We start from the raw sequence: 20173 nt of genomic DNA on the forward strand, positions 1-20173 counted from the left end.
TAATAATTATGTAAGGAGTGAGATTTAAGTTGTTCATTATTTAGGAAGTTTTGTTTTTTAGCTATGGATTTCCAATTGTTCTAACATCATTTGTTGAAAAGACTATCTTTTCTGCATTAAATTGATTTTGCAACATTGTCAAAAGTCAGTTGGTCATATTGTCTGGGTCTATTTCTGGACTTTCTTATCTGTTCCATTGGTGTATTTATCTTCTCTTTCCAAAATTACATTGCTTTGATTACTTTAAATATATGATAAGGCTTAAAGTTGGGAAAATTTATTCTTTTTCAAAATTTTTTCACCATTCTAATTTCTGTGCCTTTCCGTTTGAACTTCAGAATTAGTTTTTACAAAACATGGTGGTGTTTTGATAGGTATTGCATTAAACCTATAGATCAGTCTGGGAAGAACTGACATCTTTGCTTTGTTGTGTTTTTTAAACCATGAATGTGCTACATTTCTCCATTTCTTTTGGTCTTTTAGATTTATTTCTTCAATACTTTCTAATTTTCAGCATATAATTTCTGTACATATTTTGTTTCATTTATACTATTATGAACTGAATGGTATTCCCCTCAAATTAACATGTCACAATCCCATGGCCAGTACATCAGACTGTAACTGTATTTTGGAGATATGGCCTTTAAAGAGGTAATTAAAGTAAAATGAGGTCATATGAGGGGACCCTAATCCAATATGACTGATGTTCTTATAAGACATTAGGACACAGACACACACTGAGAACAGACCATGTGAAGACATCAGAATAAGATGGTCATCTATAACCCAAGGAGAAAGGCCTTAGAAGAAACCACCTATACCAGTATCTTTATCTGGGACTACTAGTCTGCAGAATTGTGAGGAAATAAATTACTGTTGTTTAAACTGTCTAGTTTGTGGTATTTTGTTACAGCAGCTCTAGCAAACTAATACATAGACCTAAATATTTTTACTCTTTAGGAAAAATTGTAAATAGTATTGTGTTTTTAATTGTTCAGTGCTGATATATAGAAATATGATTGATTTTTGTTTGTTGAACTTGGAACCTGCTTCCTTTCTAAACTCACATTTTAATTCTATGAGTTTTTATTTTTAATAAATCCTTAGATTTTCTTCATGGATAATCATGTCTTCTGCAAATAGGGACAATTTTGTTTTTTCCTTTCTAATATGTGTGCCTTTTATTGCCTATTGTATTGACTAGTACTTCCAACACTATGTTGAATGGGAAGGTAAGAGTTGATACTATAGATAGATAGATAGATGGATAGATAGATAATAGGTATAGATAAATAAATAGATAAATAGAAAGAACTTTCTTTTTGACCATAAATTGTTTCAAAACCTTGTTTAATATCTATGTCCCATGTATTTGGAGATTTTCCTGTCATCTTTATATTATTTACTATAGCTTGATTCTTCTATGATCAGAGAATGTATGTTCAATTCTTTTATAGTTGTTAAGTTTTGTTTTGTTGAATGGGATATGGTCTCTCTTGGTGAATACTCAATGTGAACATGAAAAAATGTATATTATGTTGTAGTTGAGTGTTTTATAAATGCCAGTTTATAGACATTGTTTTATGGTTGTTGATCATGTCTTGTAAACAATTTCTTATTTTTTGTCTAGTGTTTCTTTTGATTAATTCAAGTAAATTATGTATTTGTGTATTTATTCTTTCAATTGTGTCAGGTTTTGCTTCATATTTTTCACAGCTCAATTGTTTGGTGTCTAAACATTTGAGATTGTTATGTCTTGTGGTACATTGAATCTTTTTGTTATTATTATTATATCCTTTGCCCATGATAATGTTTTATTTGAAGTTTACTCCATCTGTTGTGAATATAGCCTTCCACAGCTCTCTTGTGATAAATGTTTGCATGTTATATCTTTTTTCTTAACTTATTTTTATCTTTATATTTTATGTGAGACTGTCGTAATCAGCATATAGTTGGGTCATGTTTTTTTCCTCTGCATTTTATCAATCTGTGGCTTTTAATTGGTATGTTTAGACAGCTTGCATTCAACGTAATTGTTGATATGTTGGTATTTGAGACTGTCACTTTAGTATTTGTTTTCTGTTTTATCTTTCTGGTTTTTTTGTCCTGTGTTGCAATTTCCAGCTTTCTTCTGAGTTACTGGAACATTCTTTTGGTATTCCATTTTGATTTATCCATAGTGGACATCAGCAAACATGACCTATAAGCTAAATCTGGCCTACCACCTGTATTGTAAATAAAGTTCTATAGGAACAGAGCTACATCCATTCATTTACCTAATGTCTGTGACTTCTTTCCTGCCACATCAGAATTTATATTCATGACAGAGACTACATGGTCCACAAAGCCTAAAATATTTCCTTTTTATAGAAACTGTCAACCTCTAATTTTTAGTGTTTTTCAGTGTTTCTCTTTGGTAAACATTTTTAGTGTTTTCTGTAGTGAGATTAAACACACACATACACACAACTACACACACAAACAGGTGTGTTTATAAACAATTTACCACTTCAAGTAGAATGTAGAAATGTTAACACCATCTTTTAGGTCCCAAATCATATCATATAACTATAAAATAGGGAATTTTATGGTTCAGTTTACTTAAATATTACTTCTAAATACATTTAGAACTGTGTCACTCAAAATTATACTTTTTGTTTTCAAATATGCAACATAATTATTAAAATACTCAAGTGGAGAAGAATAGTCTATTTTCCGTATATGTGCCCTTTCTGTTCCTTTTTTTCATTCCTGATGCTACAAGTTTTCTTGTATTATCTTTTCCTTTCTGTCTGAAGAACTTTCTTTAGTCATTCTTTTAAAGCGGGGCGACTGGCAACATAGTCTCTTAATTTTCCTTCACTTTAGAATGCCTTTTCTTCTTCATTCTTGAAGGATATTTTTGCTGGATGAAAGCTGTGGCTTAACACTTCTTTTATTTCAGCACGTGAAAAATATTGTGCTACATCCTCTGTATGCCATTATTTCTGTTGAGAAATTCTCTTGTCATATGAACCGTTCTTCCCCTATAAGCAGTGTGTTGTTTTTCTTTGGCTGATTTCAAGACATTTAAATTTTTTCTCCAGCTATATTTAATTATGATATGTCTGGCCATGAATTACTTAGAGTTTGTTCTGTTAGAAGTTTTGTGAGCCTATTAAATATGTAGATTTATGTCTTTTGCAGAATTTGGGAACTTTTCAGCTGTTTTCCTTCAAATATTTTTCAGCTCTACTCTCTTTTTTCTCTTCTGGGACACTAATGACATTAATTTTAGATTTTTTTGTTATTGTCTCACTGCTTCCTGTATCTCTGTTAATTTTTTAAAATTATTTTCTCTCTGTTGTTCATATTGGATAATTTATATTAATCAATCTTTAAGTTCACTGATTCTCTCCTCTGACGTCTCCATTTTGTTACTAAGTCCATCTAGTGGGGTTTTATTTTTTAGATTATTGTATTTTTCTGTTCTAAAATTTTCATTTGCTTCTTATTTCTATTATCTATTTCTTTGATGAGACATTCTGTTTTTGTTTGTTTGATTTTATTTCCTTTGGATATATACCCAGAAGTGGGATTGCTGGGTCATATGGTAGCTCTAATTTTTTTTGCTTTTTTTCTAATGAGGAAGATTGGCCCTGAGCGAACATCTTTTGCTCTTTTGCCAATCATCCTCTTATTCCCTCTCAAAGCACAAGTATATAGTTGTATATCCTAGTTGTAAGTCATTCTAATTCTTTTATGTGGGATGCCACCACAGCATGGCTTGATGAGTGGTGTGTAGATCTGCAACCAGGATCTGAACCGGTGAACCCCGGGCCGCTGAAGGAGAGCATGCTAACTTAACCACTCTGCCATGGGGACAGCCCTGGTAGTTCTATTTTTAATTTTTGAGGAACCTCCATATTATTTTCCATAATGGCTGTACCAGTTTACATTCCCACCAACAGTATACCAGGATTCCCTTTTCTCCACGTCCTCACCAACATTTGTTATCTCTTTGTCTTTTTGATAATAGCCATCCTACCTATTGTGAGGTGATAGCTCATTGTGGTTTTAATTTGCATTTCATGGTGATAAGCAGTGTTGAGCATATTTTCATATACCTTTTGGCCATTTGTATATATTCTTTGGAAAAATGTGTATTCAGGTCCTTTGTCTATGTTTTAATTGAGTTATTTGGGTTTGGTTTTTTTTGCTAGTGAGTTCAGTATTCCTTACATATTTTTGATATAACCACTTATCAGATATATGGTTTGCAAATATCTTCTCCCATTCCATAGCTTGCCTTTCATTTTGTTAATTGTTTCATGTGCAGAAACAGTTTAGTTTGATGTAGTCTCTCACTTGCTTATTTTTGGTTTTGTTGCCTTTTCTTTTTGTGTGAAATCCAAAAAATCATTGCCATGGCCAATGTCAAGAGGCTTTTCACTTATGCTTTCTTCTAAAAATTTTACAGTTTCAGGTCTTATGTTTAAGTCTTTGATCCGTTTCAAATTAATTTTTGTAAGTGGTGTAAGAGAGGGGTTCAGCTTTATCCTGTTGCACATTATAGGTCTTTTTAATAGGCAGGATCTGTAGTGATGTCTTCTTTTTTATTCCTGTTGTTAATATTTTGTATGACTTCTTTTCCTGCACAGTATAACTAGGGAGTTGTTTTATTCTGTTGCATGACTTTATACAGGGGATTTATTTTCAACTATATAATTGGAGAAGTCCAAGACTATGTCTCCTTTCTCTTAGCTGGTATTAAAAGTCCAGCTTCTTGTTCCTACATTTTCGACAGCCAGATATCATCTCTCATGATATCTGCTCTGGCTTTAACCTCCTTTCAAATTCTGATACTTGGATTTTCCCTGTCTTGCAAGCTTAGCTCTTAGAGGATAACAGGAGACGATATCTATTAACTCATTTTTCCATATTGCTAGATAATATTCCATTTTCATTCATACACATGCATACACATACACACAATCTTTTTTTCTTTTAGCTATGAATTGCTTAAATTTTTCTCACTGTAAATTTCAATTGATGTAAAAAAATAGAGACGTTCTCAGAATTCTGCTTATAATGATTAAAGGGATAAGGAAAGTATCACAATTTATTCATCAAAGTTAAATAATATGAAATGCCATTCTGCACTGCCACCAACCTTTTTTTAAATAACTTATCATTCCAAATTTATTTATTTTTATTTTTTTTAAGATTGGCACCTGAGCTAAGAACTGTTGCCAATCTTTTTTTTTTCTGCTTTTTCTCCCCAAATCCCCCCAGTACATAGTTGTATATTTTAGTTGTGCATCCTTCTAGTCTTGGCACGTGGGATGCCGCCTCAACATAGCCTGATGAGTGGTGCCATGTCCACGCCCAGCATCCAAAGCAGAAAACCATGGGCCGCCAAAGCAAAGTGCACGAACTTAACCCCTTGGCCACAGGGCCGGCCCCCCAAATTTCTTTATCATGGCTTTTTCTATATCTCTAACTTTTGTCATTTCTTCACTTCACTTGTTATACTATAACCTCTGAACAGGTTCCCATACAAGCACTTACCCTTAATTCATATGGCTGGGTCATTTCCCAAACTTTGTATCTCAGCCTGAATATCAATTCTACAAGTAAGTTTTTCTAACTAACTTATCTAAATAGTTACACCTTTCCTCAAAGTTCTCTGTTGTTGTACTTCATATTATTCAGAGCATTTGTCATGATCTCTTTATAGTTGGTAAGTTCATTGTAAATTTCCTGTTTATTTTCTTTCTCTCCTTCTGTTATATAAGTTCCAGGTATGGGCAAAGTCCATTTCTTTCATGCATGCCACTATATTCCCATCTTCTCTCATAGTGCCTGACACAAGCATATAATGAATTAATATTTGTTAATTGGATGAATTGATTTAATGAGAAAGTTAAATAAATGTATTTTATATTGATTTCAGAAATACTAAGTGTGTTTAAGGCTATAGAATTGGGGCATGCCAAATTTTAAACCAGAGAATATTGGTAGTTTGATTGTTTTTTACATTTTTCATGCATCTTAATTGACTAACTAGTATGGATATTCATGTCAATGACACATCAAAATAAAGTATTGCAAAATATGCTTAACGCAAAAGCATTAAAATATAAAATTTCATAGGAATAAAAATGTTTTATTTTATTACTTGCTTTTGTTTTCTTCTTATATAATGGTTTTCTCTTCAATATTGTTTATTTTAGTACCCAGATGCAATAACTTTGGAGGGTTTTTCAGTTATTATAGCTCAACTACTTGGCCTTAAAATAGGATTAACATACAATGACAACAATAAGTGTTCTTGTCTAAGAGCTACATGCATCATGAATCCTGAAGCAGTGTAAGGCATTTTTTTCTTCTAAATTAATTTCATATATATATTTGTGAGGTTGTTTATAAGACGTGATGAATTCTTTATATTCAACTCCACATCAAAAATTGGACTGGTATTTTGTGCTATATCTATATGGTATCTATATGAATAGATACCACACTAACAAATTTGTCTAAGTGATGCAAGACTCCAGAAAATGATAAATCCCATGATTAAGAAATACTCAGAAAAATAGAAGGAAAATTTTAAGATTTATGAGACTATGTACATTGTATAAACATATGATGCTATTGTTGTTTTAGTTGTTATAATATTTGTTGCTCAAGGCAAAGATGTCTAAATTCACCCTTAATAATATAACACAGTACTGGTGACCTTGGCTAGTTTTTTGAGGGAAAGCAAAAGGAAGAAGGATTTGAAGAGGAAAAATATATCTTTACTTGCAGGTATTATTATTGACTACTTATGTAAATCAACGGAATCAGTACAAATTAGAAGAACAATAGCATAAAGAAATTCATTATGATGATCAATCTAGAAAACATTGCTATGTGTATACCAGCATTAAGAAAATAGATGACATCTTATAAAATTGTTAATTTTTCCAGAGGGTTTATAAATTTAGTACAATCTCAATCGATATTTCAGATTATTTCTTAAGGAACTTAATAAACTCTACAGGATGTGAGAAAATGGAGATGGTAAATAAACACAACATTTTGAGGAGTGTGGAATTTTTTTGAGGAATTTATGATCAAAGGAAGGACTTTATTGATGGGAGACACTACGTATTATCTATAGACTGATAGAAATAGAGAGATGAGGGTGAAAAGATGATGTTTTATATAATGAAGACAACAGAAAAATCATTGAATAAATTAGAGAGGTTAGGATGTAGTGCATAAATAGAGGGGCTGGCTCTTATTAGAGCTAAGTATTTCCAATTATTGTGATAGGATGTTAGGAGAGTAAATAGTAGTAGTGTGGTTGTTAGTTTGGTTACTATAGGTTAAAGATGAGGACAGTTTCTTCTGATGGGAAGCTGAGAGCAAGGGGTATAAGAGCTTTGATAGAGATGTGAAACACTTGCCTTGGAGACTGGAAATTAGAAGTGACTTAGGAAATGTTATAGGATTATTGGGCTTTTTTGAAAACATACTTAGAATGTGTAATTATAAATTTCGTATGAATTCAAACAACATGCTTATTTTGGTCCATTTAATTACAGCTACTGACATGCATCTTCAAAGAAAGTGGACAGTTGAGATTTTCCCAAGTCAACGTCCGTGGGACTCAGAAAGAGTTAGGGCTGCAAGGGAAGCTGTGTTCTCTGAAAATAATTATTTCAGTTTTGTCTTATCCCACACTGTGTATACCATATACAGCTAACACATTCATTTCTTCCTTGCCATGGATGTCTTTTAAGCAGGGACTTAAAGAAAAATTGCTTTGTACCCAGCTTATACAAAATTTCCAAGTTCTAATTAATTATTTTAATCTTCACTAAAAAATCATGTGGTCCAAGTAGAAAATAACATGAGTCCCTGTCTAATTTTGTGTGAAAAGATATTGTTGCTCAAAGTTTTTAGGTTTTTGTATGAGAGTGGCATGCAAAAGCAGAGGAGCACTGCCTCCTTTTAAAACAAAGTAGTTAAAAGTAATAGAGAAATTTCCTTAAAAAGGATTATTCGTTGTGATATTCCTCCCACTTTACCCTGTTTATCCCATTACAAATGACTATGTCAGTAAAAGCTAAAGCATTTCTCTTTTTTCTCACACTCTTCCAATTCCAAAACCTTACCAGTCATGCATTTTTTTTCTTGGAGGCTCAGGAGACAACCCACCTCTGTCATCTCAGATAGAGCTTTTTAGGTATTAGTAGTTCAGACATGATTGCTTAGAGTGGCACTGTGCAATAGAAAAAAGTGAGAGCCACATATGTAGCTTTAAATTTTCTAGTAGTTGCATTAAAAAATTAAAAGAATCAGATGAAATTAATTGCAATTATATATATAAGTATGTATATATATATTTTTTTTCCTGAGGAAGATTAGCCCTGAGCTAACATCTGTGCCAGTCTTCTTCCATTTTATATGTGGGTTGCTGCCACAGCATGGCTGATGAGTGGTGTAGGTCTGTGCCTGGGATCCAAACCTATGAACCCGGGCTGCCAAAGTAGAGTGCACTGAATTTAACCACTGTGCCACGGGGCCAGCCCCAAAGTAATGTATTTTAATAATAATTTTATTTAACCTCATACATCCAAAATATTATCATTTCAACATAGAATAAATATAAAATTTTAATTGGATATGTTATATTCATGTGTGTGTGTGTGTATCGGTATAGGCTGTGAGAGAGAAAAGAGTCTAGGATCACACCAGTGTTATCAACTTGAGCAACCAGAAGAACAGAGTTGCCAGAAACTGAGAACAGTGGATGGAGCAGGTTTGGTTGGGAAGATCGGTTCAATATTGTACATAGTATATTTGAAATGTCTATTGGACATCTATTAGACATTCCACTGGAAATATAGCTGTGAACATGAAAATGAAGACCTTCATGGAATTGAAATTTTATTACAAACTTTAGGTCAAATAAAAATAAACTTACAAATACAAATAAAGAAGCTTATTTTTACATTATGCAAAAATGCTATATAAAATAATAAATATTGAAAGCAGAAGGAGAAGGTACGAGGGGACACAATTCCAGATAATGTTGTCAAGAGAGATGTCTTTAGAAAGTGACATTTGAACAGACATCTGACTGAAATGTGAGAAAGACGCTTTGGATATGTGAGAGAAGAAGATGTTAGGTAGAGAGAAAGATGATGATAGATAAATAGATAGATTTAACCATTTCACCTTATTGCTGTCCTGAAAAGATACATTTTCAGTGCCAATTTTTAAAAAAAGAATGTTAAAGATAAGCAATGATAAATTGACATTTAATCATGGTTGACTTCATCTCTGCTAAGGTACAAGTTTTTTATTTGAGCCATCTTGCAATTCGTATTGTTAAATATGGATCGTTATTTAGATGTGGCTTTGTTAGCCAAGTTTATTTATCTGAGGAATATTATTTCATTTTAGGGGTTCCAGTGGTATAAAGATTTTTAGCAACTGTAGCATGCATGACTATAGATATTTTGTTTCAAAATCTGAGGCTAAATGTCTTCAGAACTTTTCAAATTTGCAACCATTATACCAAAATCAATCAGTGTGTGGTAATGGGATTTTGGAACCTAATGAAGAATGTGACTGTGGCAGCGAAGAGGTGAGTAATGAAGATTGATATTTGAGCATAACTTCTTGTGTTTCTAATAAGAGGTTGTCTTGGTATACATGGAATACTGTATGCAACTCTGTCTTCAATATAGAAGTGAGATATTAAAATGAGGATAAGTTAAGATGTATGAATCACTTTCCCACACCTCTTCAATTGAAAAGACAATTGAGTCATGAAAGCTTGGTTGGCACACACAGTTCCCAGTTATTCCTGGGGAGCGATTTTGAATATACAGTAGACTAAATGAATTTCTTTTAATCCACAACTTATTTCCTGACTCATATGAACTCAGTCTCTGTTTTCTCTACAAAATTCTCAATTTGGACCAAATTTTTCCCTACCTCTTGTGGTTTCAAGAATATTGAAACATTATAATGGGTTTTTCTTAATCATTCTCAAACATTTCTACATTTCCAAGTTTCAGGATGATTAAAATTTGTTCTGTTGCTCATTTCTAAATATAGGTATGTAGTCTACTGTAGTTCCATCGACCAAATATTCAACATATACTCTTCTCAACAGCTGGGATCACATATTTCTTCTATTGTTACATCACCATTGCATAATATTTAACAACTTCCGTCCATTTAAATAAAATAGAGTTTCTTCGTGATTACTCCCCCAGCAGTTACATGAATTTCTTATCCACCTACAAAAGCTGACTACCACTTGTTTACATAACATTAAATCCCTACAAGTTCTCTTAATTATGTGCCATTACCCCAAATTTTATATATATACACATATATGTCTATACACATACACACACATATATATATCTGTGCGTTTGTATATGTATGCAGATTTTCCAATTATCTCAGATTTTCCAGTATCATCTTAGTTTTCTGATAAGTGGTACTATGTTTTCTTGCATTCATCTACCCCTAAATACGGTGCCAATTACCTACCAAAAACTCTGGTTACTTTTAATGAAGATTAGAATAAAACAATATAATCTTGGGCTAGGTCTGTACGTTGTGAGCTTCCATACCTGCAGGCTCTAGGAAGATTGACACTTATATGAGATATTTTCAGTGCCCTACCAGTATCTCCTGGGCATTGATTGTTCCTGTAGAGTATTTTTGCTTCAAGTATTGTACTTTCAATCAAGTACTTTCTATTGGAGTTCTTCTGGCCTCAGTAGCATGCTCAGCCATTAGTAGGGTGGGTTAAATGTGCACAGGACTAATGATCAGCCCTCAGATAATTATGATGGGTAGTTGGTGGATAGATGCCCCAGATTCCTTGCTCCTTATGAGGAAATTCTATGAAGCATGCTTTACATCAGAGTTATGCAAACTGTGGTCAGTTTGTGCCAAATTCAGCTGCCATGTATTTTTGTAAATGGAACTTTACTGGAATGCAGCCATGCCCATATGTTTGCATATTGTCTATAACTGCTTTTGTGCTACCAAGGCAAAATTGAACTGTTGCAACAAAGACCATATGGTGCACCATTTCAGCAAAGCTGGAAATATTTGCTGTTTCATCCTTTACAGAAAATTTTTGCTGTCCCCTATTCTATATCATTTCCCAGAGGTACTTGTGGGAAATAGCTTTACCTTACAAGACCAGTAACTTGCTCACAAACCCACACGCATTGGCTTGCTTCTCTTCCCTAACATCCACATTCCCACACCAGTGCTTTGGTGATAGGCAGAATGGAACTTCTAAAGATTTCCTCACTCTGGAATCCCTGGAACTTGTGGATATGTTATATTACATGGCAGAAGTTACTTTGAAGAAGTAAATAAGATTATGTATCTTGAGATAGGGACATTATCCTGGGTTATCTGAGTAGGCCCAGTCTAGTCACATGAGCCCTTAAAAACAGAGAACGTTCTTCAGGTGAAGTCAGAAAGATGTGGCAGAAGGACAATCACAAAGACTTGGAGGGTGAGAGGGACTCAACCTGTTGTTGCTGGAGGAAGACACATGGAAGCACAAGAAGGAATGCTGATAATTTCTAGGAGAAAAGACAAGCCCTTGTCTGACAGCTGCGGAGGAAACAGGAACCTCAGTCTTGTAACAACAGGACCAACAACCTGAATGAGCCTTGAGGTGGATTCTTTCCAGGAGCCTCCAATAAGGAACATGGCTCTACTGACACCTTGATTTTATCCTTGTGAGACTGTAAGCAGATGACCAAGTCTAGTTTACCTATCTGAACTTCTGACCCATAGAAACTATGAAATAACTGATTTGTGTTATTTTAAGTTGCTGAGTTTATGGTAATTTGTGACAGCATCAATAGGGAACTAATACATCTTCCAAATAAATTACTCATATGCATTCACGGTTCAGTCTGTTTCTGGGGTAACTGAAACCACATCAGCTGGTACCAAAAGTTACCATAGGAAGCAAACCCTCAGGATAAGATTCTGCAAGTGGATTTCTTCCTGGCCAGATGGTAAAATGTACACATTTCTGGGTTTGAGACATTTGAATAGATGCACTTTAGAGACTTAAACCTTCATATTTCCTTAGAACCCCCTTAGCTGTGAAGTGACTGCTATCCCCAGGATGGATGAGAACAGCCTCACATTGCCTGGACCGTGCAGAGACATTACATGAGATGGATATCTCACAAGATGATGCTTCATCTTCTCCAGATCTGTCCCTGCCTTCTCTCATTGGTTCTAGCCCAAGTGAGGAAGTACTCTCTGCTGTTGGACTAAAGAGATTATTTTGTAAAATTTGTAGAATTTGCTAATATGTATGGACAAGACCATGGAGAACATTCCAGGAGTGGATGTTAAAGATGTTGACTCCAAGATATTAAAGTGTAGGCCTTGATAGTGTATTTGTTGATAGGGGAAGCTCTCTGGTGAATGAAGATTTAATACCTTGGCAAAGAAACCCTAGGCGAGTCTTGATTTGCTGCTGGGTGGATCACTGAAGATTGGAAACAATCTGGCCTATGATAAATGAGGTAGATATGCCAGAACTACTTTAACAAAGTAATATGAAAGGAAGTCAAAAAGTTCAGAGTGGTGGTCATATTATAATAGAAAATAAGAATAAAAAATCCAGCATCCAATTATTTGGGTGGCCCAGAGAACACTCCTTTTGCTAAAGCAATGAGGAAATGCCCTCATGCTAAAGCAATGAGGAGGTCTTAACATTATTTAAAATCTCAGTGGCAGCTTTCTTCCATAGGCTAGAGTTTATGGTTGAAAGTGCCATTATGGAGTTGGGCATCCTGGTGTCACTAGGGATAATTGAATTCCAAAATGTCAGAGGCCAAGTGGCAGCACTTAATCATAACAGTCAAGGTGGATGTAATTCAGAAGAGATGCATAGATGACAACTAGTGATTTTGCCTGCATGGGTTTATACGGAATGGTTAAGAGAGATCTGGGTAGTCGATGATGATATTGCTTGATGCATATAACTAAAAATTAAGAAGAGATGAGCAGAGGACCAGTGTCAATTACTACAAGTGGAAATTCACAATACCTTGCTAAATTTCCTGATCCAAGACAGTCTCAGAGCCAGAGCTCATTGTTCAAGTAGAGGACGAGACCTCACAATGCCCCAGTAAGAATATAAAGTAGCAATTCCCTCAATCATTCCCCCACAAAGTGACCTACAGCTATTAACTAGAAAAACTGTACGCTGGAGAAAGGGGAATACCCGGATCATTGTAGAATGATTTAGTATAGAATCTTTGCTCGTGGTGCTCGCATAAGAGGACCCAAAACACCATCATGGGTAGAGTAGGGGTATAGAGAATTCAGATGATACCCTAAGTCCTTAAAAAAATCCATCTTACAATAAGTCCAATGGACTCATTGTCCTAACTTGTGGTCGTTTTGCTAGTTCTTTGGTGACACATTGTGACGAGATACTTAAAAATTGACAGACCCTCACACTGTTCCCCCAACCTATGGAGTAAAAGCTATAAAAATAGGAAAAGCCAAGTGGAAACATTCAAAACTACCAAGATAAAAATTAAGAAGGAGTAACATATCCTGGAAGAAGCAATCAAAAAGGAAAGTAGAGAGTAATTTGAACTATGTGAAAATGAAATGAAATGAAAGCCAAGATCATTACAAAATGATTGGATGCAGAATCTGTACTAACAGTACTGCTGACATCAGAAGACCCAAAACATCATCATCATTAGCATAGATTCTGTAGCCAATCATCCTGCAACCAAATGTAAGTTCTTTGTATAAATAAGTTAATTAAATGGGTAAGCCCCTACTAACACTAGTAAAGAAAAAAATTCAACAATAACAGTAAAGATAGAACATCACTATAGATCTTATATAATATGCCACTAAAATAATAAGATGATATCACAAACATTATACTAATGAATTTAACAACATAGGTAAAATGGACAAATTCCTTGAAAAATAGCATTTACAAAAACCAACACGAATAGACATAAAATGTGAATAGCTTTATACATATTAAGGAATCATATCTATAATTTCAAAACTTCTCATCAAAGAAAAGTCCACGCCAAATGGCTCTAGTGGTGATTTTTTTGTAAATTAAGAAACTATAGTAATTTTATATGTCATTTTCTAGAATATAGAAAAAAGGTAATAAGGCCTAACTCATTTTTTAAGAATAAAATAATCTTGATAAAAACATCTGATGAGAATATCTCAAAAATGGATTTATATATGTCCGTATTTCTCATGAACACAAAATCCTCAGTAAAAGATTAACAAATTGAGTGTAATGATGCACACACACACACAAACACACACATTGTACCTGACTAGTGGGAATTCATTTCAGGAATAAAAGAAAAAGTGATTATCTCAGAGGATAGATAATAATCTTCTAGTAAACAGAGAATAGAAGGGAACTCACTATATTTAAGACAGGGTATCTTTAAAATCTTATAGTTAACTTCATACATAATGGTCTTTATCCCTGAGGTCAGCAAGGAGGCAGTGATGCCCTAGTGGGATCTTATCCACTTAATGTTGAATGTGGTAAGCTAGCCAGCAAAACAAAGCAAGAAAATGTCTAACAATTGGAAGGGCAAAATTTAACTGTCATTAATAATAATATTATTGTGTACAATGAAAACCCAAATAATCTAGAAATAAATTATAATTTGTATGTGTAAGTGTATTTAGTAACTTCATTGTTTACATAGTCAGTCAATTCACAAAAGTCAAAAGACTTCTTTATATCAGCAACAAATATTAGAAAATAAAATTTTAAAATAATAGCATTATAATAGCACCAAGAAACATAAAATGTTTAGGAAGGTATCTTAAAATATGTGCAAAACCACTAAATAGAAAACTGCAAAGCACTGCTAAGAGAAATTATGGAAGTACTTAATAAATTCAGGAACATGCCATATTTTAAGATCAGAAGAATTCATATTGATGAAACGTCATTTTTTTCCAAACTCATCATCCCCAGTTGCAATCCCAAACTATATGCTAACAAGAATTTGTGTATGTGTGTGTGTGCGTGTTCATGTGTGTGTAGATAGACGAGTTGGTTTTAAAACAAATGGAAACATGAAAAGTGTAATATTAGTCAAGGTATTCTTGAAAAGGAAAAAATTTGATGCACTGAAATTATCAGGCATCAAGATTCAGTATAAAATTATAGTGATTAAGTCAGTGTGGTGTTTGTGCATGGACAGACACATATACAAATCAAACAGAATGAAATCTAGAAACAGACCCACAAACACATTGTCACCATTTTGTGACAAAAAGGACATAGGAATGCTGAGGAAAGAATGTGTTTGCAAGAAATGATTTTGAAACAATTAAATGTATACAAGAAAAAGGTCTTTACCTATTCTAGTAATACACAAAACCTAATTCCACATGTACTGTTTATATATGTGTGAAAGGGAAAACAAATAGCAGAAAACATAGGAGAATATATAATTTAAAGTTTTTCTAAATCTCATAATTTTCTAAAATTAACTTGGATTTTGATAAAATAAAATGTCAGCGATTGAACACACCATTAAGAGAGTGAGGGAGCAGACCACACAATGGGAGAGAAGATATTTTCTTTACTTATATATGACAAAAGCTGTGTGTATGGATATATTAACAGGAAACCAGGCCAAGTTCTAAACCAACAGCATTAAACAAGAACTAAGCAATAGCTGCTACTGAAAAAGATAAAACTGATTAAGATGGGCAATATATTAAACAATGTGGCCAGTGAGATATCTCTAAAATATATAAAATAAAATACATGGAAATGCATACATAGCAAGATTAATAAGGCTTTAATTTACTTCTCTCAGGCTAACAAACAGCTAATTAATCATAAAATGACATATAGAATCAATAACTAGCAAGCATAGTCTAATATTGAAGGATTTTATAACCAAAAGGGAATATGCATAATTTTTTAAATTCCATGGGATATTTTTAAAAGTCAGTCATGCATTAGACCATGGAGGAATAATTACAGAAACTGAAAATCTGAAAATAAGTATGACCCATTCTCACAGCATAATGAAACTAATTATTAACCTAAAAACACTGTTCCTGAAAATCCATCTACTAAGTAGGAGAAATTCTTTGTTTTTAAAGACATTTATTAGAAAACGTGTTATTTTAAAAGAATGATGTAAACATCACAGTCCTGTTATTAGAAAAAATATTTTAAATCATAAACAAAATAGCCATTTTTAATCAGTATGAGCAAACTCGAAATTTTATAATCTGTGAAAATATCAATGCAATTGTTCAACCAGAGAGTTAACTTAGCAGGCCTGGGGCTGCTGTCTTTAGAAGGGCCTACTTGCAGGGTTGGTCTTTGGTTGGCATCTGGGAATATGTTGTTTGAAATGTTCTCTAGCTGATAATGTTGCCTTGCATCTTCTAGGCTGTTTATACGAACAATATGGTTTATGGTGGACACCTGATTTCCTTCTGGGTATCTAGGATTTTGGCGATTGTGACCCTCCATGTGGACAGAGGGTGTCTGTAAGACCAAACCCACATAAAAATGCTGAGCCTCACATGGGCTTCCAGAGGCAAAAACATTTCATGCAATACCACCTTTTTGCTGCTGGATAAAGGATCACACTCAGTGTGTCTTCTCCTGGGAAGAAGAAACCACCTGTGTGTGTATTTCTCCAGACTTCTGATACGAGTTTTTCCCTTACTACTCCAGTTGTATATTCTTGCAGTGTTGCTCTAATAAATCTTACCTGTAAAGACAGCTATATGCTAAGTCCCATGCATGTTTCCAGCTAAGCATTAGATGTGTGTATGGTGTTGGAGACTCTGAAAACAGCAGTGGACTAATCGTTGGCATACTTATTGATGTAAAACCAAGGAAACATAAAAAAATGTGGAATAATAAAGAGAATACAGCTAGAGATGTGTAGAATATTTTATTTAAGATTTTATTAATACATCAGAATGTCTTCATAAATTTGCTGATTTTATAAGAAATGTAAATTTAAAATATTAACTCATAAGTCAGCAATATTACATTACTATGGAAAAATTGAATGTTAATAAATACAAAACAGTACAGTGAAGATTTAAAGCATCAGTGGTACATTTCTTTCCCTGAGTGTATTTGTGACAATCTAGTAGCGAAGATATAATCCATATTTGTTTAAAAAAAGATCCTCAAACTTTTTGAAATTTCACTTGTTAAAAATTATTGAGTACTCAAAAAAGATTTTGATTTTTGAGTTATATTTGACCTGTTAGAAATAAAACAGACATGTAAACATTTTTGTTTAATAATTCATTTTGAAAAAAGAATAAATCCACTACATGTTAATATAAATAACATATTTTGATAAAAATAACACATTTTATTAAACAAAATAAAATATGCTAAGAACAGTGGCACTGTTTTGCATTTTTGCAAATCTCTTCAATATCTGGGTTTCACTGAAGATACCGAGAGTCTCAAATCGTCTTCTCCATTCATTCCATTGTAATGTGAAGAAAGTTGCAGTAGGAAGAAAATACATCTTCAAACAAATACATAGTTAGAAAAAGGGAGGAAATTTTAATAGTCTTTCAGAAAACTGTGCATATTCTACCTTGATACCACACCAAACTTGACAAGCGAAAATTTCCTAAAAGCTAGTTGCCTTGTCAAATCTGAAGCCAAATTTATTGGATTTTTATACCCCGCTACATTAAAATCTAGTAGTTTATATTACACTTAAAATGGACCTTTTCCCCATATATAATTTTGTAACATCATGTCTTGGTTATTTGGAAAATATTGGTTCACGGAATGATGAAAATTTTTTAAATGTTTACATATTTCATTATAAAATATCAAAACTTCATATTTATTAATATTATTGCCAATATCATTGGAATGTTCTTTAGGTTATGGGAACGTAAAGTTCCTGTTGGTGGATAAAAGTTTTCCAAAATTCTAATACTCATTTGAAGGATTGAATTATGTCAGTAGCAGCAAATTCATTTTCCTTGAAGTAACAGGCATACTTCATTTTTAAGAAAATGTCTGCCAGATAACTAAGCCTGAGTAACCATGGCTTTTCCTGTCTATTGTACTTTCAAATAAAAACTTATTTTCCATGATAAATGTGACTAGTTATATCTGTAACTCAATAACATAAGGGCTTTTACTTGAGAATATATTGTGGGTATGCATGAAAAGAGCTTATACATACTTTCCATTTGTCACACAGAATTTTAAAAGAAGGGTATCCAAGGATTAAAATTCAGCAAATTAGTGATTATTTTTATGGTTTCATTACAGACATTCTTAAAAGAAATTGGGTTTTTTTTTTAGAGTGCGTGATGGTGACTACTAGCCTTGATTCATACCAGGGCACCAGCTGTATTATCCACTACTACTTTTGCATGATCAGTGCAAATGACAGCACAGTAAAAAAGGCAAATAAAGTCTAATTATTATTAATAAAATTATTTTGACCTTATAGACACACTAAAAATATCTTTTTTAAAAAAAATTTTCCAATGCTTTTTTAAAATCTTTCTTTGTATGTATACAGATCCACAACAGTCCAATGTCTGTTGGACATCTCTTGCACTATATTCACATTAAAATAACATCTTAGAGAGCCCCTGAGGTCTACCAAACACATTTTGAGAACTTCCTATTTGAAATAGTTGATAGACAATAAAGATATAATTTTCAACTAATTTTAGCAGTCTTTAAGATTCAGTCACACATACACAATAGTCTAGTGTAACAAACATAGATGCAAGTTTCCTATGATAAATATTAACAAGTAAACCCATAAGTATAATCAAAAGAAAATATGCCCATCTGAGGTTTATCCCAAAGAAGGCAAACTTAGTAAATTTATTCATGTGATTATTATACTAAACAAAGAAGAAAACATATTCTTACCACAACTGATTGAGAAAGAAACCATAACACTGTATAACCAAGTGTGTTCATCTATTTTAATAATTTGGAACAATGGTCATACATAGCAAATTAAATACACATGTGCACACCCACATACACACTGATTAAAACAAGGTAGTATTGGCAAAAACCCAAACAATACAGAAAATTAAAGTGAATAGGTAGTCTGTGTCTTCACTGCTACATCACCAGCACATAGGACAGTGTCTGGTACATGCTAGGTGCTCAACAGATGCTTGTTGATTGAATGAATGTCTGGGTAGTCTAATGATATTTATAATAATATATAGTTTGTATCAGTGGGCAAGGATTGACTGGTGTATTTAGAATACTCCATGAATAATAATGTTACTTAGAAGGTTTATTTGAAAGTTTACTTAAGGAGAACGAAGGAAAAATACAAAGAAATTTTTTTAAAAAAATTGATTTGGGGGAAATCTTGCCTTGTAAAATACCAAAACATTCTATGAGGCTATTTAATTTCATTCCCTGTGATATTGGGCCATTGGTTTAAGAAATGAAAGTTGACATCTATATATCAGTATCTATTTATTCATCAACATTTATATCTATCAAGTGATCTAACAATCTAAATATGTGAAAGTTATATATAAAATTTATTTCTGGGATGGAAATAGTTAATGTCACAAGTGTTTATATATAAATCCAGTGCATTCCCGATGAGAAGGGGAGAAGCATCCCTGAGATGCAGGATCTGGCCTAATCATATCAGCTGGGCCTTGGAGTTGCTAAGAGCTGACTCGACTCTCACAGATGGGCTGCGGTGTTCTCCTGTTGAACAGGAACAATTTCATAGAAGGTCGATATCTTTAATCAAGATGAATGAAGAAAAAAAGCAAGGCCACTCTTTAATTATGTTCAAATACAGGTAAAACTTGAAAGTTGTCCAAGTCACAGAAATGACCAAACACCTCCTATCCTGGCTAATAGGAGTGATTCCTGCTGCTTTACCAGTGTCAAGGTTAGCATGGGTATAGTCTTTCCTCTTCTAGATGAGAATTATTAAAATACCCAGTCATAGATGGACCCCTAGTTTCTGACAGCATTTAATCTAGCAAAGTACAGATTCCTTAAACTCTCCCCTTAGACACCTAACGTGAGCCCAGATCCTGTAATTACACCTTCTTATTGAGAGGTACCACAGCTCCCCATGGTATG

At 33.4% G+C, this 20173-nt stretch overlaps 1 protein-coding gene across 1 annotated transcript in view; it reads left to right on the plus strand.

The window, feature by feature from the left end:
- LOC124231814 (disintegrin and metalloproteinase domain-containing protein 18-like) overlaps positions 1 to 20173 on the plus strand; it is a 255941-nt gene that overhangs the window by 151693 nt on the left and 84075 nt on the right. Inside the window, exons 9-10 of the mRNA XM_046648809.1 lie at positions 6216 to 6352; positions 9442 to 9625. Coding sequence (XP_046504765.1) covers positions 6216 to 6352; positions 9442 to 9625 — 321 coding nt within the window. The remainder of the gene's footprint in view (positions 1 to 6215; positions 6353 to 9441; positions 9626 to 20173) is intronic.

This window comes from Equus quagga, chromosome 22 (assembly GCF_021613505.1).
Source record: "Equus quagga isolate Etosha38 chromosome 22, UCLA_HA_Equagga_1.0, whole genome shotgun sequence".
In the NCBI taxonomy this organism is placed as follows: domain Eukaryota; kingdom Metazoa; phylum Chordata; class Mammalia; order Perissodactyla; family Equidae; genus Equus; species Equus quagga.